The following is a 22848-nucleotide window of genomic DNA, read 5'->3' as shown; positions in this document are numbered from 1 at the left end:
CTTCCTTCCTTCCTTCCTTCCTTCCTTCCTTCCTTCCTTCCTTCCTTTTCTTCCTCTCTCCCTTCCTCCCCTCACTCCCTCCCTTCCTTCCTCCCTTTCTTCCTTTTCTCCCTCCCTCCTTCCCTCTCTCTCTTCCTCCGTTCCCTCCCTCCCTTCCTTCTTCCCTTCCTTCCTCCCTCCCTCCCTTCCTTCTCTCCCTCTCTCTTTCCCTAGTGAAGGGCTCTCGATGCCAAACAGAGGGAAGGGTTTCTGTTTGATCCCCAAGGTAATGGGGGGGGGCACTTTGGATTTTACTGAGTGGGGCGGGGGGCATGGTCAGACGTGTGCTTTGGGAACGTCACTTTGGCAGCTGTGCAGAGGATGGATTAGAGGGAGGAGGGATCTGAGCCGGGGAAAGCCATTAGAAGCCTGTTGCATTATATGGCACAAGAGGTATGATTCTTTAATAAAAAAAACAAAACAACAAACTGCCCCCACTCTTGTCCTAGGCCCAGGCTTGGCTCTTCAATTGGCCTCAAGTTCTGATGCCTCGTAGGACTTTCCCATTTGGCCCCAGATCGATGGTTCCATGTCCAGGGACCTTGGGAAAATGTCTGCCTCTGTGTGGTAAGCCTCAGCCCAACATTGCCAGGAATCCTATTAGGAAAGAATGCGGGAATCTGTGCATAGATGCCGCCAGCGGCCATGTGCTCCAGGGAACACCCTGCCGTGTGCAGTGCCTCCTCGTTATGGAAGCTCTCCACACCTGTCCTGGGCTGGGAATGACAGGCTGGGCGCTGATTCAGCACATTCTTTCCCGTGTAGGTTGGACTGAGTCTCTGCTTTGGGCTCATATTTGACAGTGAGCTTATGGCTGGTGTTTTGGGCCTTTTCTCAGATGTTATATGATCCCATATTATTACTGAGCTCTGTGGGAAGAGGAATAAGAGCTTATCAGCAAACCTGGAAAACTCTTCTCTTTGCCAGAATATTACCCACAACATTTCAGCTCTGTCCTCCCCGCCTCTCATCAGGCCACCCCCAGCTTCGAAAAAGCAGCCTGTGATTGGTAGCAGCTGGTCTTTGAACTGAACAATTTCTGGAACCACAGAGGATAGGAATTATGTCTGTAATAGTATATAGTCATAAAAGGAGCACAGTGACATCCTACCGGATGGAGTATTGGCAGCAAAGGTGGTGAAACTCACTGTTTGATTGAAGAACAGAAACAGGACTAGGGAGGGGCACCTGGGGCTTTGTCCCAGAGCATGAGAATTTATGTAGTGAGCACAAAAAGTTCATACTTATACTCTGGTGGAATAGAAGCAGCTGGGTCCCAAGAGGTTAGCACCACATCATATGATTTTTTTAAGATTGGACCCATGATTTCATCAGTAGAGGGAACTTTTGTTGAGAAAGTTCTCTTTACTAATGCAGGTCATCATTTGTCTTGGAGAGTTTCCTGAGGCACTGAAAGGTTAAGTAATTTGCCTAGAGTCACACCACCAGCATGTGTATGGGTGGAATGGAATGGATTTATTATGTGCTAAGCATGGCAGTACACATAGAAGAGCAAAGATCTAATTATATTCTCACATTCTATTAGGAAAGACAACACCCTCCCACCCTCCGGAGGGTCCTGCTGCAGGGCAGATGGAAAGGCCCTCCTCAAGCTTAGACAGGGGGCAGAGCCAGATGCAGCCTTGACTCCTTTGACTATGAAGCCAGCATTCTGTGCTGGCCCAGGTTGTCTTTCTAGCCCCTTGTCTAGCGCCGACCCCCCCACCCCCATCTCCCCCCTCGTCTCCCTCCTTATCTCCCTCCTCCTCCTCAATGTGGATTCAGCTGCCAGGGAGTTTTCACTTGTTTCTTTCCTAACTTTTCTGAGCCTTCTACTTGGGTGTGCGTGTGTGTGCGCATGTGCATGCATGTGCATATATGCCTGTGTGTTTGTCTTTTGACATTAAGAAACCTGCCTCATCCAGCACTGAGCAGAGTGTGAATCTGGGATAAAAGTGAGACTCCTGAAATGCACAGTTGTTTTATTTTCCCTAAAGAAATCTTCTGCAGGACCTTCCTCTCTGCCCTGCTTCAGGCTGTCACATTGGCCATCCTCAGGAGCACCTCTTGCCCATTTCTTCCGGCTCCCTCTCAGGCTTGCTGGTGCCCATCCCTACTTGTGGGATGCAGGTATCTCTTTTTTCTCACCCTGCAGGATAACTTGCCCCGTTCTTTTGGTCCAGTGGCTCTGTGTACTCCCTTACCCCGCACCGTACCAGCGACATCTCAGGGGCATCAGACACTTGGCAGGGAGAAGGGAGAAGCCTGGCAAAGAAGCTGGAGAGTTGATCCCTAGCTCCTTACCAAGGCACGGTCTCCACCCAAGAACACGAGAGGCAGAGAACATTCTGGCCTTCATCTTCTTCTGAACTCAGCAGAGCAGCTGGTTCCCTTTTAAGGCAGAGGACTCAATGAAAAGGAAGGAGGTTTTATCGGAGAGATCATAGGTTTAGAGCTGGTGGTCACCTACTACAGCTCTCTCCATTTACAGATAAGGAAACTGAGACCCAGTGATGAGTGGGGAGGAGAGTGACTTATGGTAGTAAACAGCAAAATCAGAATTTGGCTCTCTAAATCTCAGCACTCTTTCCAGTGTGGTATTGGTGGTGGTGGTGGTGGCAGTGGTAGTAGTAGTGCTAGTAGTTAGTGGTGGTGGTGTGATAGTAGTAGTAGTAGTAGTGGTGGTGGTGGTGGTAGTGTAATGATAGTAGTAGTAGCAGTAGTAATGGTGATGGTAATAGCAGTAGTAGTGGTGATGGTGGTGGTGGTGTAATAGTAGTAGTAGTGTAATGGTAGTAGTAGTAGTGGTGGTGGTTGTGGTGGTGGTGGTAGGGTGGTAGGTATCATACTACTTGTATGATCCTGGGCAAGATGATTAGTCTCTTGAGGCCTCAGTTTCCCCATATGTAAAAATGAAAGGGCTGGGCTAGTGGGCTGCCTTCCAGTTCTCCCATCATGTGATTATTTTGATAATTGCTTACAAGAGCTGTACTTTTAGTCATTCTGTTCTGGGAACATAGCTACACTCAAGCGTGAGGGCCCTCAGCTTTCCCCTCTGACAGTTTCATAGCATAAAAGAAAGGTTTCACATCCAGAAAAAAGATATTTTGTCTTAAAAAAATTGTGTTCTTTTTTTTTTCCCTCTGGGTTTTTAGGTTAATTTGCTTTAACCCAGCTTGAGGCAGGGAAAAAAATTGGATTTCGTCAAGGACAGTGATCAGTGATGATCTTACATTCTTTTGTTCCTTTGAGCAAACTGGGCTTTTTTGTTCCCATAAATGGGGAAAAATAGAGCCTTGTGTAGCTGTTTGGTGACCACTGCCCATGTGGTTGACCTGGAGGTTGTTTCGATCGAGCCGCCTTCTCTGGGATGCTTGGATTATCCAGTGGGTAGCACGTTCCAAGGACCGTTCACGCACTACCCCTGTGACCAGGCCGTGATGTCGTGCCCCTGTGAGTGGTTTGGAGCTTAGAAATTCCCAGGCCCCCTCAGGCTTCTTTCCTCTTCAGCCACTTCTTGCTGGGAGTGAACCAGATTTGTTCCAGATGTCCTCAGATTTATCGATTCAGGAAACAGCTCAAATGAGGAAGGCAAAGCCAAGACCTGGTGAAGATGGAATTCCTCTGTCAGATGGGAACCAGCATCATTCTTGGGGAGTGAATGTTGACATGACTCCTTGGAGGGACAAGGAGAGAGACAGTCATTGGCTCTTGTCTTTTCAGAGGGGAAATGTGCCCAGAGACAAAAGGGGTCCATCCTGCAGTGCCCTGAGGATCTGGCACAATCAGCAGTGGCAAAGGTCAAGGTTACACTCAAAAACGTAGGGGCTGCACAGTGTGGGGGCATGGGGCTGGACAGGGAGTCGTCTCTGTTGCTTGCTTTGTATGCCTTTGGGAAAGGGCATCTCTGCACTGTCTTTGTGCTGGTATCTCTGCCATTTCTTCTTCTGGAAAAATGGGGACCATGTCAACTGCGTTACCAACATCACAAGAGTGTGTGAAGTCATCATCATCAGAGGGCATTTATTATGCTCCTACTATATGCCAGGCACTGTGTTAAATGATGGGGATGCAAAGAAAGACAAAAAAAAAATCACATCCCTGCCCTCAAGTAGCTGACAGTCTCACGGGGGTGGTGCTCTGCTGTGCATGTCTGTAGTGAAAGCGGGAGGTCATCCTGGAAGGAAGACATTGGCATTAAGGTGGAAGGGAAAAAAGAACCATGTCAAAGTACTTTGTGAATTTTAGAATAGTTTTTTCATCAGATCTGTGATTCAGTCACTGCAGGGCTCTCCCAGCACAGAAGCTCCACTTAACCAATGCTGATCTCCAGCCCTTCTTAGATACAGTTGGGGGAGACATTGAGCAATCAAGTGACTTGCCTTGGCTTCCACTGCCAACGTGTGTTCAGGATTTGAACCCAGGTCTTATCACCTCTGAGTCTTGCCCTTTATCTCTTATACCTGATGCCAGGCCCTGTGACCTTGAGCAAGTCATTTCTCTCCCTCTATGCCTCAGTCTCCTTGTCTGTAAAGTGGAGATAATAACATTTTACTGCCAACCACCTAGGACTGTTGGGAAGACAATTCCTCAAAACCCTTAAAACTTTGACCTATTATCATTATTGCAAACCTTGTGTTGTAACCCTTGGAACTGTAGAAATGTCAACCATTACTCTTTCTGTTATCTTTATTACAACTTGAGATGACATTCACTTCTCTGGCTGCCTGAGCCCACTGTTGACTCAAGGTGATCATGGGGATGGTAACAGTAGTGCCTACTGTATGCCTGGCATTGTGCTGCTAAGCTCTTGACAATTATTATCTCATTTGAACCTCACAATAACCCTGGGAGGTAGGTGCTTTTATTATCCTCATTTTACAGATGAGGAAACTGAGGCAGGCAGCGATTAAGTGACTTGCCCAGGCTTGCACAGCTAATAAGTGTCTAAGGCTGGATCCAGGCCAGATCCGCTGTACCGTCTAGCTACCTGCCTGGGACATAGTAAGCATTTACTAAATGCTTGTGTTTGTTGAACTAACTCCTAATTAAGGTATTAAAAAGTCTTCAGTATTGACCCACTGCTTGAAATAAAGTGTGAATTCCTAATGCTGACATTCAAGTCCTCCCAGAGACTGGGCTCTTTGGGCCTTCCTTGACTTCTCTCCTTCTGAGATCCTCTATGGCTTTTCTGGCCCCCACAAGTGGCCTCTTCTCCCCAACTCGTTTTTCCTATCCTAGCGTATCCTTCTTGGCTTTGCTCATATCATCCCTCCTGCCTGGCATTGTTTGTGCAAATGGCATCAGGGGTGTGGGATCCTGGAACAAACTGACACTGGTGATGGATGCTGATCACTTATTTTTTTATTAGCCTGTGGTGGGCATGAGATGAGGGTCAAAGGACAGCTCAGAACATTCCTTGAAGCAGAAGAGAAGATGCTGACGTGGGAGGGAGTGAAATCTGAGCAGACTCTTTTTAGGATCTCTCTTTTCTCTACTGAAGAGAAAACACCAGCTCACAGATAGTTAAGATGAGAGTCAAAGCTCAAGATAAGGGATGAGACAGCAAAAGAACACCCAGCCTTGGACAAGCTTTGAGGGAAGTGGCGGGTGAGGGAGTGTGCGTTTCAAAGGAGTGTCGGGCCACACAGGCGGCCAGCTCCCGTCCGTGCTCCCTGCCTCGCTGGGCCTCACAGACGAGTTGTGGTCATGAGGCGGCCACACTCACCACTGGATGGGTCAGAGGCAGTGAGGAGAGCACGGGCCCAGCACTGACTGTGCCATCGTGAAGCTGTCGTCTTGGGCAAACCTCTTCATTTCTCTGCCCTTCTGTTTTGTTGTTACCTGTTAAACAAGAAGAGGATAGATAAAGAAAGAGGGTTGGACTAGATGGTCATAGAGGTCTATGAGATTGTTGGTTAGCAGCTGTTATCTTTAAAGAACTGTGGAGGGTGGGACAGCTTCTTGGGGCTAGAGAAGGGTAGAAGTCCCAATCTGTGCTAAAGGGATGCTCATAAGTAGGCCAGTGACATTGACTTTGATCCTTGGCAGAATTCTCGAACACGTCAACAGGATGGTTTTTGAACATTCAGAAAGGAAGGCAGTGATCACCCAGAGCCAGCAAGGCTTCACCCAAAACAGATTATGCTGGATGACTTCATTTCCTTTTTCAAAAGGTTTATTGGTAGATGGAGGAATGCTACAGACTGACCACATCTGTCTTTTAGTCAGTCTTTTACCAAAAGCTCTCATTAACAAGCCTTACTTTTGGAAGGGAGCTGGTGCCATAACAAACTCACTCTCTCTCTCTCTCTCTCTCTCTCTCTCTCTCTCCCTCCCCCCTCTCTGTCCCTGTTTCTCTCTCTCTCTCTCTCCCCCCTCTCTGTCCCTGTTTCTCTCTCTTTCTCTCTGCTTCTCTGTCTTTCTCTGTCTCTGTCTCTCTGTTTCTGTCTCTCTTTCTGTCTCTTTTTCTCCCTCTCCCTCTTGCTCTCCCTCTCTGTCTCTGTCTCTCTCCAGCTAGCAACGTTCAGGATCTTTGGGCTGAGAACAATAGGAGACTGTACTGGCAGGACTCCACAAGGAGAAAGAGACCTTTCCCGAGGGTCGTGCAAGTGCAGGGACTCTGGGGAAATTCCTAGCTCAGCGTAATCGGCAAATGCATCACGAATGACTTCTATAAATAAAGGCCATAATTTCTCCGACTCCAGTGATGGATTGTTTGTGTGTTGGTTATCCGCGGACCCTTCTGGAAGGGGTCATCCCTGGCCTGGCCACAGGGCAGTGGACTTTTGGGTCACGGGAACTCTCAAAGACAGTCTAGAGAGTTAGAGCAGGGCTGTGCTCTGAGCCGGTTGAGGGAATATGTGCACTGATAAAATCGTAGCTCCCTGGAGGATTGAAGCATGCTTCTAAAGATACTGAAGCTTTCTGCAAATTGGGTGGAATTAGATTCCCCTCCTTGGGCCCATCCAGACCCAAGGCCATACTGTCCTGCAAACTGCATATACAGGGGAAGAGGGGTGCTATGGGGGAGAAGGGGAGCAAAGGAGCAGAGAGAGGGAGGGAGAGAGAGAGAGACAGAGACAGACAGGCAGAAACAGACAGTCAAGTGAGTTTAGGGCACACATGTGCCACTCTGTCCCATCAGAGTAATAAAAGTAGTAATAATAATAATCATTATTGTTAGAAAGAATAACTACTCAATCTACCTAACCAATGCTTTGCTTAGGGTTTTGGCCCTTGAGCTGAACCTTGGAGGAAGCTAGAGGGTTCTAAAAGCCAGGCGGGGGGGGGCAGAACTTGGGCACAGGCTTGGAGATGGGAACATTTTCTTACTTGGATGTTTCTGAGGGAAACAACCCCTTTGGCCTGAATTACCTTAGTTTTCTGTTTCACTCTGCTGGCATTTCCAGTGTTTACCATTTAGAGTCCTTCCCGAGCTGGCCGCTTCCTTTTCAGTCTTCTTCTACCTTATGCATCCCCCACCCCACACACTGTCCTTGCCACCCCTCAACCCTGCTGCTCCATCATGTGACTCCATGACTTTGGATTGTCCCCCCGCCCCTGGCTCACCTCTGCCTCCCGTACTTCTCGGCTTCCTTTAGGGCTTCCTTCTGCAAGAGACCTCTCTGGGCCCCCCTTCCCCTCCTGCTGCTGACTCTTCTATTGATCCTGACCGTGTCTTTTGCGGGGCAGAGTATTTTGTGTATTTTCTCCCCATTAGACTGGGGGCTCTGTTAGGGCAGGGACTGTTTCTACTTTTCCAACGCATAGCACAGTTCTTGGCATGTACTAGGCACTTAATAAATGCTTGGACTTTTGTAAATCTTGAAGTACTATGGAAACGTGGGTTTATTATGATGGCCTCATTAAGAGTTTTACATAAAACTAGAAACTAGGGCCCTAAATCTCATCCCCTCGACTTACTCTGCGACGTTCCTTCTCACTTTTGCCCACACTGTGCATTAGATTCTCTAGAGAGGGTAGCGGGACTGTGGGTTTAGAGCTACATAGAAGGGAACTCAGTTATCACCAAGTTTTCCCTCCTCATTTTACAGATAAGGTAACTGAGGCCTGGAGAGATGAAGTGATTACCCATGGTCACATGGAAAGTGAGTCACATAGAAGGAGTTCATATTAACATCTGGTTTTTATGTCGTGGGGTCATGAAGGTGTGGTGTCTGGAGAGGAGGTTTGGAAAGTGTCCTGAGATATGGAACAGGTTCTGGATAGAGTTGGCCCGAGAGAAAGCAGATCGAGTGATGGCCTTGGCATCAGAAGCCCCAGGCTCCAGTCACACTCTTGCTTCTTATTGACAGCCTGATCATCAGCAACCTCTCTGTGCCTCAGTTTCCTCATGTGTATAGTGGAGATTTAAATGCTTTTGAAATTTACCTTTTCTGTAGAAATAGGCAACTCCAACCTCATGTCAGAATGTATGCGGGAGAAGCAAAACTTTAGTCCATTGGGTTGAATGGGAGTATTTAGAGGTTTTCCCCAAATTTTGTGATGGGGACAGTTATTGTGAGTCCATCTAAAGCTGTGGATTTGCTTGAGAGCAGTGAGATTGAATGAATACACTGTTTGTGCTCATGGACACTTTACAAAGGCTGTTGGTGGGACCCAACCATGGCAGTGCTTATCTCCTCATGGCAGCCATGCAAGGAGTCCCAACTCCACCTCCCAGGATTCCTAGCCTTGTCATCTTTGGAGGTTTCTTGGTAATTTTTTCTTAATTGGCTGCTCTGTTTTCTTTCATGTTCTTGGTTAGCGAAACATTCCGGACACTCGCCCTGATCGCTAGAAATGCCCTAATCAGGAAATTTCAAACACTTTCCCAGCAGTGAAGATTAAAGATGGATTCTAAATATTTTGACATTTCACTGCAGGAGATGATGACCCAAAGTGAAAGGCAGCTGTTAACGACAGTGAGCTAAGAAAGTTAAACAAATACGGCTTCATCCACTTCCTGTAGACTGGGGAGAACTCTCAGAGCTTGGGCCCTATGGCAAGCTCAGGAGATCTCCGTTAACCAAGGCTGGCTCCTGCCTCAAGTCATTTTGGTCACTTTTCTTTTCTCCAAGAGCTGTGGCTGGGAGATGAGGATTCCCGAGTTCTAATCCTGCTCCAACACTCACTACCTCATCATTGTGGGAGGAGGTTGGCAAGCTACCTTCCAGGTCTCAGGCCTTGGATCTTACAACTGGAGGCTCAGTATACATCAGCATGGTATCTCATGGTAACCCAACAGGAAAATGTGATCTTATAATAATAGTAATAGCTAGCATTTATATAGGACTTGAAGGGTGCAAAGTGCTTTATGCATAATTTGCTATTTGATTTTCATAATAACCCTTGGAGGTAGTTGCTATTATTATCCCCATTTTATAGATGAGGAAACTGAGGTACAGAGAGTTTAAATGACCCTGTGTGCCCCTGGTCGTACCGCTAATAAGTGTCTAATAAGCTTTAAACTCGGGTCTTCCTGGTTCCATTTCCAGTGTTCTATGTTCTATGCAGTGTTCTGTGTTCCTGTGTGCCCCTGGTCATACGGCTGGTAAGGTCTTCCTGGTTCCGTTTCCAGTGTTCTATGTCCTGTGCCCCCCCGTATCTTTGAGAGGAATACAGAGGAGATCAGCCCACTCTGCCCTGCCCTGGACAGGCCACACCTGGAATACCCAGGTTAGTTCTGACATTTCCAGGGTAGGAAGGACACTGATAGGCAGCAGAGGCTATGGAGGAGGCCAGTCTGGATGCAGAAGGGGGCGATGATTAGTCTGGGGAAGAGCAGTCTGAGCCCCAGGGAATGAATGATAGTCATCTTCAAGATTTTGGAAAACTACTGTGTGGAAGAAGGTGAAGACTCTTCTGCTTCTTGCCTAAAGGCAGAACTAGGTGGTACAGTGGATGGAGCCCTGAAACCAGAGTCAGGAAGACCTGAGTTCCAATCTGGCCTCAGACACTTACTAGCTGTGGGACCCGGGGCAAGTCATTTAACCTCCATTTGCTCAGTAGTTAATAATAGCAGCTACCTCCCAGGGTTGTTGTGAGGATCAAGTAAGATAATCATTGTACAGAGCTTAGCACAAGTGTCTGGCACATGGTAAGTGCTATAAAAATGTTGGTCAGTCATTTCTGACCCTTAGTGACCCTGTTTGGGGTTATCTTGGAAAAGGTATAGGAGTGGTTTGCCATTTCCTTCTCCAACTCATTTACAGATGAGGAAACAGAGGCAAATAGGGTTAAGTGACTTGCCCAGGGTTTCACAACTATTAAGTGTCTGAGGCCAGATTTGAACTCAGATTTTCCTGACTCCAGATCTGTTGCTCTCTCTGTTGCACCACCTAGCTGCTCCATATAAATGTTAGCTATTATTATTATTATTATTATCATCATTAGAAAGTGGAGAGACAGATTTAGCCTTGATCGAATGCTTTGTAACAAGTGAGGCCCCTGGGAGGAGAAGGATGACCACTTTGGAGTGGTAGAGAGGAAATCCTCGTTCAGCTATGGGTTGGACTTACATGATCTCTAAGGTCCCTTCCAAAGGAAAGTTGGTGAAATTCCTTTCCCATCTGAGCCTCAGTTTCCACATTTGAACAGTGAGACACATGGTGTTGCTTCATTCTTTCTCTCCCCAGCTTGTAGCACCAGTGCCCAGGATATGGTAAGTGCTCCATAAACGGTTGTGGACTGATTAATTAATGGATATGATCAGACCATCTGGCCTCCATCATCCCCATTGCCTTGGGCATTCTGGGATTTAAAGGTCTGGCTGTGAATGCTCTGGGAAATTAGGCTGAGCACATTTCCTTGACTATTCCACAGTTTGCTTGGTTACTGGTTTTTAGTGTGATATGGCACTAACATTAGTATAATTCCATGACTTCAGGAACTCAGGAAATTCTCTTTGGGCATTTAAGAGGAAACTTACTTAGGGGTGGGGAGACAACATGATATATCAAAGAATTGGCTTAGATGTTATCCAAGTTCCCTTTTGGCTCTTAAGTGATATGGCAGTAATTGTTTTTTTTTTTTTTGCAAAGCCAGGGGCACAGTTTTACTTGTTTAAATTATTTCTGAATTTTACTTGTGTCTTTGCTTTTGAGATACAGTTTTGGTTAAAAATATAATCACCTTTCCAAGTAGAAGGTAGGAAGGTGGGGGCTTCAAGGCCAGGCAGCTGATTGTCTCAAAGCAAGCTTCCAGTGAGGCCCTGGTGTGTTAGGGCAGCTGAAAAGGCTAATGAGATTGTAAGATGCATTGAAAATGGTGGAGAGTGGTGGCAGCTAGGTGGCGCACTGAATAGAGCACCAGCACTGGATTCAGAAGGACTTGAGTTCAAATTCGGCCTCAGACACATAACACTTACTAGCTGTGTGATCCTGGGCAAGTCACTTAACCCCATTGCCTAGCCAAAAAAAAAAAAAGAAAATGGTGGAGAGTGTCAAGAGGTACCTTTAGGCTTATGCTTATGGAAAACTTACTAAAATTTGGAGGCAACTAAAAGTACGGGAAAGTAGTTGGTTCCCATATTCCCCCCACTGGAGGTCTGCAGGCCAAGATTGGGTGGCCGCTTGTTAGAAGCATCTTAAAGGGGATTCTTGGTCAGGGCTGGGCTGGCATAGACTACCTTCAAGGTCCCTCTTGATTCCAATATTCTGTGGCTGCTTTGGTATCATCTTTGGTACCAGAATTATGGGAAAACAAACAGTTATTCCCATCCCCAATGATGTTATTTCCTCTAATATTTTGAGGGTATAAAGGAAGGGTTCCCTCTGTTGCTCATTTGCCACGAGGCTGAGCAGTGTGGGTATTGGTGACAGAATTCTGATTCCTTCCCTTGCCAGTATGAAAGATTGTTCTGGTTGGGTGGTGAGGTGGAGGGGGGATGCTGTCAGAGACAGGAAGGGCTGGAGGTCTTCCTCAGAGGTCTAGGGTAAAGCTAGAAGGGTCCTCAGAAGCCACCTGGTCTAATTCCCTCATTTCATAGAAGAGAAAACTGAGTCTTCTTGAGGTGAAAGGACAGGCCAAGGTCACACAGCTAGTAAGCCTCAGGAGCGGAATTTGAACTCAGACCCTCTGATTCTGAAGTCAGTGCTCTTTCTAACATACCATACTTAAAGCTATTAAAACTGAAAAGGGGCCCAAGACTTTTGGGATGTCGAGTATGTGTCACTTTGGCCAGGACTCCTGGCAGCCAAGAATACTGCTGTTCCCCCTCATCCCGCTCCTTGGGCCTCCCTCAACCCTGAGACACAACATTATTGGAATTCGGCCAATGAACAATGAATTGCTGAAGGTCACACAGCTAGTGTCTGAGGCTGGATTTGAACTCAGGTCTTCTTGACTCCAGGTCCAGCACTCCATCCACTGCATCATCTAATTACCTCATTTTACAAGGAAGGAAATTGAGGCCCAGAGAGAATAAGTGATTTTTTTCAAAGTCACCCAGATCATAAGAAACAGAGTCAGGATCTGAACTCTGGGTCTCTGACTACAATGCTAGTGCTTGTTCTACCATACAATCCTTCTTCCACTTAGAGAGACAAATTTTTAAAAACTGAAATGCAAGCACACACACGTCAAATTGTCAAAAATCATTATCAGTAATAAAAGTCAATGATGGCAGGGCTGTGGAAAAACAGGAACACTCATTCCCTAATGGTAGAATGACAAATTTGTCAACCTTTTTTGGAAAGCAATCTGGCAGTATACAGTAAAAGTTACAAAAATAGTCTTACCCTTTGACACAGTAATTCCATTTTCAGGATTATCCCCTGAAGTGCTGATGTGCTCTGGCAGGGGGCATTTCGTGTCCCACTGAAGCCCCCCACTTCCCTCTCACCCCCCACCCCCAGAGCTCATAGGATCTAATATTCCGAGTGCCTTTATTTTACTGATAAAGAAAGAAAGGCCCAGAGGGGAAGGTGACTTGGCTAAGGTAACACAGGCAGGTAGAGGTAGAGCTGGGATTCCTCCCACTGCCTGATTTTCATTTGATAACCATAGTTATCAGCAATGGTCCGAGCAGAAGGACTTTATTGCTGTCATAGTTGATGACTATGCACTTGACCTCTTTCTGTAATTAGGTCCTCCAGGACTGGACCTGGTTTTTCATTGGGACAGGAAATGCCCTCCCACAAGGCAGATTTGTGCTTGATTTTCAACATCCCATCTTAGAGGGATGAATTGAGCCCTGAGGGTAAGTGACTGGTCCAGGGTCATACAACCAGTACATGTCAGAGGCAGGACTGGCCTTTTCAGAGCCCAAGGCCAGCTCATCTATCCACTATACCTCACTGCCTTTCTATTTGGCCTTTAATACACTCAAAAATATTGTGAGAGATACTTCACATGCAACTCAGCTGTGGTGCTTCTCCCATCAAGAGATGAACAACAGTGGAAGGGATGAGAAAACTCTTTGGGGGAGAAAATTGGTTGACAAAGAGTTCCATTATTCTTCTATAAACAAACTGGCCCCCCCTGGGCTGGGGTGGCCAGGAGCAGGGCCTGCTTGTTTGAAGCCTCTAGGAATGTTTGCTCAGACGCTGTCCTTCACAGGGGCCGCTGTTATTTCTAGATTAGATGACAGGGGGCCCGCTCAGGGCAGCACTTCCTGAGGGCGTGGCAGTGGAGGAGAGAGTTCCAACTTGAAAGGCCATTGTGTCCAGCCCTGCCTTCGCTTGGGCTGGCCCTGTGGCTGCAGCTGGTGTTGGGAGTGAAGCTGGGGTGTATGAACCAATGGGGCTCTTGGTCTCTGAACGCATTGCTCATAAATCTACAGTCCTGGAGACCTGAGGGTGACTCTTGGCTCTCACATTAATGGATTGCACCATGGAGAAGTCGCTTGAACTCCTGACCTGACTTTTCTAGGTGGCACAGTAGATAGAGCCCTGGGCCTGAAGTCAGAAAGACCTGAGTTCAAATCTGACGTCAGACATTTACTAAGTGACCCTGGGTAGTCACTTAACCTTTGTCTCAGTTTTCCCAACTGTAAAATGGGGATCATAATAGCACCTACCTTCCAGGATCAAATGAGATAGTATTTGTGAAGTGCTTAGCACAGTTTCTGACACATAACAAAATGCCTTCTTTTCCTCCTTTTTTAATTTCATCTCCTCCTCTCCCTTTTTCTTTTCTCCTCTCCTCCAATGAAAAAACCTTGATATTAAATATTAGCAGGCAGTGATACTTATTTGTGACTATTTATTTACCTGTAAGTTGATTTCATCACATAAAGCACTGTAACTCTACGCCAAACCTTGGAGATGTTGTGGGATTGGTTCCAGGCCACTGCAATAAAGCAAATATTACAATAAAGCTAGTCATACAAATTTTCTGGTTTCCCAGGGCATATAAAAGTTATGTCTGCACTATACTATAACCTATTAAGTGTGCAGTAGTATTATGTCTTTAAAAATGTACATATCTTAATTAAAAATACTTTATTACTAACAAATGCTAAGCATCATCTTAGCCTTTAGCGAGCCCTCATCTTTTTGCTGGTTGAATGTCTTACCTTAAAGTCGATGGTTGCTGATTGATCAGGGTGGTGGTTGCCGAAGGTTGGGATGGCTGTGGAAATTTCTTAATATAAGATAATAATGAAGTTTGCCCCATTGATTGACTCTTCCTTTCACTTGAACACTTGGAAGCCATCATAGGTTTATTAATTGGCCTAATTCCGATAATGTTGTGTCTCAGGGTTGAGGGAGGCCCAAGGAGCGGGATGAGGGGGAACAGCAGGTTGGTGGAGGAGTCGGAACACACACAACATTTATCGATTAAGTTCACCATCTTCTGTGGGCATGGTTTGTGGTTCCCCCAAACAATTACAACAGTAACATCAAAGATCACTAATCACAGATCACCATAATCGATGTAATAATAATGGAAAAAGTTTGAAATATTGTGAGAATGACCAAAATGTGACCCAGAGACATGGTGTGAGCAAATGCTGTTGGAAAAATGGCGCCAATGGACTTGCTCAATGCAGGGTCGGTCGTCATAAACTTTCAATTTGTAAAAGTCACAGTATCTGCAAAGTACAATAAAATGAAGTGCAGTAATGAGCTATGCCTGTGTAGATTTGAGTCCCTTCTGCTAAGTCCCCTTCAGCATTCTTTATTCATTCATTCTGATTTACTTTTCCTCCTATGACTATAGTTAGTGGGGATTATATTCTTCTGTTTTTTATTTGCTTTGCATTGCTTCATAAAGGGCTCTCCAGATTTCTTTGTATTCCTCATCGTTGTCATTTTAATTACATTCCAGTACTCCATGACATCAATATACCACCATTTAGTTAATCATCACTCTATTTTTGGATATGTAGGCTGCTTTCAGGGTTTTAAAAAAAATATGCGCAATGCTGCTATGAAAATCTTTCAACAGAGAGCTCTCTTTTTGGGATACCACTTCAGGGGATAATCCTGAAAGTGGAATTACTGTGTCAAAGGGTAAGACTATTTTTGTAACTTTTACTGTATACTGCCAGATTGCTTTCCAAAAAAGGTTGACAAATTTGTCATTCTACCATTAGGGAATGAGTGTTCCTGTTTTTCCACAGCCCTGCCATCATTGACTTTTATTACTGATAATGATTTTTGACAATTTGACGTGTGTGTGCTTGCATTTCAGTTTTTAAAAATTTGTCTCTCTAAGTGGAAGAAGGATTGTATGGTAGAACAAGCACTAGCATTGTAGTCAGAGACCCAGAGTTCAGATCCTGACTCTGTTTCTTATGATCTGGGTGACTTTGAAAAAAAATCACTTATTCTCTCTGGGCCTCAATTTCCTTCCTTGTAAAATGAGGTAATTAGATGATGCAGTGGATGGAGTGCTGGACCTGGAGTCAAGAAGACCTGAGTTCAAATCCAGCCTCAGACACTAGCTGTGTGACCTTCAGCAAATCCTTTAACCTCTGTTTGCCTCAGTTTCCTCAACATTAAAATAAAGATAATAATAACACCAACCTTGGAGGGTTGTTGTGAGGGTTATGTGAGATAATATTTATAAAATGCATTTAGCACAATGCCTGGACACTATATAAATACAAATGATGATGATGATATTTATTTTGGGGTTGGACTACATTGTTTCTGAGGTCTCTTCTACTCTAGGTCAAGGATCCTATAAGCCTATAATGGGGCCTTAGTTTTTCTCATCTTCAAAATGAGAGGGTTGAAACAGATGCCCCTCCGAGGTTCTTCTCAGCTTTGTCATACTATGATTCTTTGAATCCTTTAAATAGAATCACAACACCAGCAACAGCTAACATTTATATCCTTAACTGATAAAGTGCTTCATAGAAATTATCTCATTTGATCTGGGTAGAGAGAATTATCCCTATTACACAGGTGAAGAAATTGACAAGGTGACTTTTCCAATGTCACTTATCATAATTTGGAAGCTAGCTATTGTTTCTGAAGTCACTAGTCATTTATAGAACAAGTGTTTATTAAGCATAGGCTATGTTCCAGACACCATTCTAGGGCTAGGGCTTGATGAAAAGGAAATAGGCCCTGCCCTCAAGAAACTTATATTATCCTGGGGGAGATACATGTACGGAGATAGTAAATGTGCCATACAGACAAAGTAAACACATCACATGTACAAAGTAAACACACCACATATACAAAGTAAATGTGTCACATATGCAAAGTAAATGTGTCATATATGCAAAGTAAACATATCCCTTATACAAAATAAATGCGCCACATATACAAAGTAAACGGCCAAGAACATGGCACGTTTACTTTGTATATGTGGCATAAGGTAAACACACCATACATTCAAAGTAAATAGCAATTTTGAAGGCAAAGGATCCCTTCATTAGCAATGGTGAGATCAGGGTAGACCTCATGTAGGAGGTGGCACTTGACTTCTGCCTTGAAGGGAGAATCTAAGAGGTGGGGGTGGGGGGGCCATTCTGGGCATGAGACATAGCCATGAGCAAAGGCCCTGTGCCACCTAGGATGATGCCATTCTGTGATAGGATGACAGGCACTAATTCCTATAATTTCTACTCAAGTTCAAATTGAAAGCGTTTTCTCAAATGTCCTTGAGTGTGATGCCTTAAATCCCCGAGATGGGACAGAAATAGCCTTGAGTTCAGTTAGAATTAAATTAGGCTGCATAATAAATAACCGCAGCAATCACTTGGGGGTCAGGGTCCCACTTTCTTGGCACCAACACAGGGATTTGGAATTTTCTCCTAAATTAAAAATGTCGATCAATTCAAGTCATCAGTGCTTTTACTTCCAAAGTAGGAAAGCCAGAATTTTCAGGGGGTGGATGGTTCTGGTTGCTTGTCCTCCATCTCAAAGAACAGTGTGGGTGGACACTCATAACTTCCCCTCCTCCTTTCAGAGCCCCCATTTTCACCTGTGGTAGCTAATTGAAGCATCGCATAATTCCAACCACTTGTTATTGTCCAGGCAGGCCCACCCAAGGATGCATTAACCTTGTTTTCCCCCCTCATAGAGCAATATCCAGAAAAAAAATAGAGCAACATGAAATGAATAAATACGCATTTAGGAAGTACTTGTTTTATGTTTTGAGCACCCTGCTAAGCATTGGTGATATGAATACAAAAACGAAACATTCTTACCTTCAGGGAGCTTACATTCTAATGCAGAATCCCAGGGGTGGTATTAGAACCTTGGAGGACCTCTGTCTGGGAGTACTGGGAGGGTTGATGTGATTATGTGCCCAGAGTAAGAGGTGAATGAGAGGGGCAGGGCTGGAACTGGTGGTGGCTAGCAGCAAGATGGTTGAGGCTGGGGTATGGCCCTGGTGAGATGTCCTGGGCTACTCGAATGTGTGCTCATGCTCTCACCAATAAGGATGGCATGGCCCCAGAGTGGGAACTCCAAAGCTTGGTAGCTTAGCTTAAGCATAGGCATGACATCTGGCAGTGGCAAGCTGGGTGGCAAAAAGAAGGCCAGGGTGAAGCCGAGGAGCCAGTGGCTGAGGCTGTGCCCAGAAGGCCAGCCTTGGAGTCCAGAGGATCCAGGTGCAAATCCTGCTTCTGACCCAGAGGGGATAATAGACTATGTGACCAAGGCACCTCTCAGTGCTGAAGTCAACATTCTGAGACTGTAAGTTACTGTCGAGTCATTACCAGCAAAGGGAGTTCTGTTCCTGCAGTTTCCTACGTGGATGAAATCACAAGCTTTCTTCCTTCGCTCATAAAATAATAGCCAGTGGTATTCATATAGTACTTTAAGGTTTTAAAAGTGCTTTCCACATCAATCAATCACTATCAATCGATCAATAAGCATTAAGTACCTACTATGATCAAAGGCACTGACTGTGCCAAGGGCTAGGGATGCCCAAAGAGGCAAAAGATACTCCCTTCTCTCAGGGAGTTCACGGTCCAATATCAATCTTACTTGGTGTAATAACTTCTGTGTATTTCTTGGTCGCCACCTAAAAAAGTGTGGAATTATGAATTCTGTCTTCAGGCCAGAGGTTCATCTCGATTTCATCACATTATTAATGACCATTATGCTTCAGTATTTAAAGGATTTTCATAAATACTTGTGATCCTGAGGAAGAGAGGCCTGGAGAGCGCTTGGGAGCTTTTGTCAGTCCGTCCTTCTGCTTTCATGTGGGGGTGGGGAGCCGATGAGCACCGAGCCAAGGGGCAGGAGCAGAGGGAGAAAGCATAGATTGCACAGTCAAGTTAACATTGGCATTTTTTTTTTGAATGAGGATGTCTTTCAGAATTCTTTATGTAAAGTTGAATTTGTATAATGAGAATTTACATAAAGCTAGACCTGCCTGCATGTCCACTGCCCGCCTGCTTCTTCCGCCAGGAACCTTGCTGGTCCACGCTAACGTCCTTCTATTTATAATTACAGCGTCGATGCAGAAACACCATACCTGGCCCTGGGAGCCGTAAAGAATCTTTCTCTTAACATTTCCATTTCCAACCTGGGGGATGATGCCTACGATGCCAATGTTTCCTTCAATGTTTCTCGAGAGCTGTTTTTCATCAACATGTGGCAAAAGGTAAGTCTACTCAAACCCCGACTGTGGCCCTCCTCCGTTCCAAGATTTTGCCATCTCAGAGCAGGACACCTTGATCTCCTCCCCCATGGACGTGTTTGGGTCCTGAGCAGGGGGATGACTTTGTTTCTCTGCTTGGAAGGTGATTCAGATACAGTCAAAGATGATAATTACTGATAGGAGCTGCCCTAGTTTGTCACTGTTGCCCGTGGATTTAAAGGGGGATTTCATCAAAGAATCAGACCAGCCAGGAATACAAGACAATAGGCCTTTTTTGGTGCTCTTGAACTCACACAAAGGAAAGCTGGATGGTTTAATGTGAGATGCCCTGGGATGGGAACTCAGAGCGGGAGACAAGGGCAATATGGGAAGGATTGGAGGCTATCGTCTGCCTTCCAGACTCTAGGGCAGCTGCCAACATCTCCAAAGCAGGATGAGGAAGGGCAAGGAAGGGAGAAGGAACTTGGTGGAGTGGATAGGGCACTGGACTTGGAGTCAGAAAGATCTGGTTTCAAATCCTGCCTTAGAGACATACTGTCTGAGGGACCTTGGCAAGTCATTTGATTTTTCTGTACCTCGGTTTTCTTGTATATAAAAAGAAGATGTTGGACTCAGTGGTCTTGAAAGTCCCTTCTGATCTAAGTCTATGACCCCATGGATCAAGACACTCCTTGGAACCTTGGATACACAGATCTGCAGGGGATGGCAGGACGATGACAGTCCTAGGACAGGCTGCCCCCTGGGTTTGGGGCTCCATTCCACCTAATTTTTACCATGCCTGCCAGACATGAGGGCACCCTGGGGATGCTGAAGAGGGTCAGAGGATTTTATAGGAAGGGGCACATTCTTGCCACATTGGCTGGGGAACTGGATGTTTCTAGGAAGGATAGTTCCCAACATAGAAAATCACAGCCACAAATGAGAGGGGCTGCCAGGTGGGAGAAGGGAGTATTTGTTTAGAGCTTAGATAGTTTTTCATAGGAAAGGCTAGGCCTGGAAAACCAGGAAGGCTTTTTGGATGACTGCCGGAAAGGAGAAGACCATGTTGATGAATGCTTAGGGAAAATAGAATGAAAAGGTTCCTTGCTCTGATCAGAGATGGTGCTAATGCTATTGAGTTCATAGGATGAAGGATTTGAAGCTAGAAGGGACCTGAAAGGCCAGTTACTTGAACCTCCTCCTTTTGTAGAACAGGATACTGAGGCCTATAGAGATAAAATGACTTGCTCCAAATGACACAGATTCAGAGTGGGAGGACTTGTTTCTGAACCCATGTCTAACTACCAGTATGGCGGCCATTCCTCTGCATTGTCTCTGCAGTCCCCCCCCCCCAGCTCTATTGTCCTAGAGCCCTACAGAGCACACAGGTTGGGGGTAAGCTTTAAGCTACTCTGCTCCTTCCCCTCCTCTATCCCCCCTACCCCTTTGCCCATCCCTTATATATATATGTATGTATATATATGTATATATATATGTATGTATATATATATATGTATATGTGTGTGTGTGTGTATATATATATATATATATTTAAAAGCTGAAAAGGAAGAATTGTATTTTATTCTTTTTTAAAACCAAGGCTTATGTTACAACTTTTAAAAAGTACCCTTTAAAGGGAGAAAATGTTATTTTGATAAATATACCCTGTATGTATGTAAGGAGGAGGGGGGCAGGGTGAAAAAAAAAAGGACTTAATGGGAGTTAATAGGAAAATTACCATGAAAGAAGCAGGTCCAATTATGGTGACATCCTCTTCAAGGGGCCACTGCTGCTTTTTATTTTCTGTCAGTCTTCAAAGGGCCCAGACTTGACCCTAGTAGCCTGAGGAAGGATCCAGGCTGCTTGTGGATCTGGCCCAGGCCTCATTTGTAGATTCTTCTCAGCCTCTCTGGGCACCGCTAGGGTCAAGGGCTTCTTGGGAAATCGAGAGCCCAGGGCTCTTTCTCACAGTCTTGATGGACATGCTGACTTCCCTTCCCCTCCCCCCCTTTCCTGGTAGAGTCACCAGAGCCCCTGGGATTTTCCAAATGTAAGCATTCTGTTTCCAGAAGTTTAGCACTTTGGGAAGGTGGTCAGCCTCCTTGCACACAGTTTTAACAATAATCAAAAAAGTGTGAAGCATCTCTTAGTTAGATGAGTTAGTTAGAGAGATCCAGGAAATTGGGAGGTGGTACCCTTTCTGAGGTTTTATTGTAGCTATAATTGAAATACGTAGGATGGCATTTGTTTTTTGTCTATGATTGCCAACATTGCTTTACTATTTCATAACTCTGGAGAAGTGAGGACTTGGATGGGGAGGGAGAGATTGAGTGTGCAACATGGCAGCTTCCTGCTGGCTAGCTGCTTTGTCCTTTGACATGGGTGACTGGGGCTCTGCATTCAAAGCGAAGCAGGGATCCTTGAGGCCCTCAGATGGAAGTGTGGCAAAGCACCCTCTTCCCTAATGACTTTTTGTAAACTGAGGCAAAATTTCACATAGAGGTGCCCTATCTCAAGTTTCTTGAGTTGTCTCTCTTTCTGTTCATCCATCCATCCATCCGTCCATCCATCCAGCCAGCCAGCCAGCCATCCATCTATCCATTCAGCCATCCTTCACTCTCATCTTTTGACCTTCCCCTCTCCCTACAAAGATATTAATAAAGGATAAATAGAAGACAATGGCACCATGGTGTAAGTAGAGCATGACTTGAGGCTGGGGAAGGATGCTAAGGACAACGAAAAGGGGTTGGGGATTAGGTTTGTTTTTTTAAAAGCTTTGTTAGGGGAAAGAAAGTGACCCAAGAAGGGACAAGAATGGCCGATGCCAGAGCCCTGAACTCGGAGGGAGCAGATGTGTGTTCAAGTCTAGTCTGGGGATTCTTTTCCTTAGCTTTGTGACTCTGAGCCATAGTAAGCACTTAATAAATGCTTGTGGACTGGCTGATGCCTCAGCTAATTAACTTATAAAATGAGATAACAGGGTAGGTTAAGTGGTGTATAGAACACTGGCCCTGGAGGCAGGAGGACCTGAGTTCAAATCCCCATCTCAGATACTTACTAGCTGTGTGACCCTGGGCAAGTCACTTAACCCAGATTACTTCCATTACCCCAGTGAGGTAAGAATGTAAGCCCTGTCTAATGCCCGGAGTTGTGAGGAAAATGCTTTGTAAACTATGAAGCACTGTTGCCCCTAGTGCCAGTGCTCAAATTAGCTCCAGTCTCTCCTGTCTGTAGCTTGCTTGTACCTAGATGTTTGCATGTTTTCTCCTCCATTAGATTGTGAGTTCCTTGAAGGCAGGGACTGTCTTTTGCCATTCTTTGCACATAGTAGGTACTTAATAATTGCTTCTCGATGACTGGACCGCTCAGATAAGAATGTGGTTAAAATCATTTATCTCTTTCCTCTTACTCCTGCCCCACCTGACCCCTTGACTTGAGTTAGATTTATACGTGGCGCCCTGATTGAGTATTCCTCTGACTCCATCCACTTGGCCACATTGCCTCTTGCAGGAGTCTCCACAGGAAGCTGAGGCTTGGCTTGTTGACCTCTCAAACTTGTTTCTGGTCAGCCTTAGGATTCTCTGACCGCTCTTTGTCCTGGCCTTGGTTAGGGCACGGGAGGAAGTTGTTGGGAAGGAAGCGCATACCTGGGCCCTTCTGAGGAGAGCTGTGAGCTCCTTGTTAAACGCCGCCTGAAGCCTTCTTTTATAGGTTGTTAAGTACAAAATTGGCTTTCTGGGCTTTCGAGGCTTGTTCTTTATGGCAGGAGGAATGAAGGGGCAGGGGCTTAATTTCTCTTATAAAGTGAGTCTA

At 45.4% G+C, this 22848-nt stretch overlaps 1 protein-coding gene across 1 annotated transcript in view; it reads left to right on the top strand.

Annotated features, from left to right (window-relative positions):
- ITGA9 (integrin subunit alpha 9) overlaps positions 1-22848 on the top strand; it is a 308486-nt gene that overhangs the window by 209713 nt on the left and 75925 nt on the right. Inside the window, exon 18 of the mRNA XM_027859352.1 lies at positions 18909-19059. Coding sequence (XP_027715153.1) covers positions 18909-19059 — 151 coding nt within the window. The remainder of the gene's footprint in view (positions 1-18908; positions 19060-22848) is intronic.

Source organism: Vombatus ursinus, unplaced genomic scaffold, assembly GCF_900497805.2.
Source record: "Vombatus ursinus unplaced genomic scaffold, bare-nosed wombat genome assembly UNPS02014166.1, whole genome shotgun sequence".
Lineage (NCBI taxonomy): Eukaryota > Metazoa > Chordata > Mammalia > Diprotodontia > Vombatidae > Vombatus > Vombatus ursinus.
Note: the sequence above shows the minus strand (reverse complement) of the source record. Positions and strands in the feature narration are given on the sequence as shown.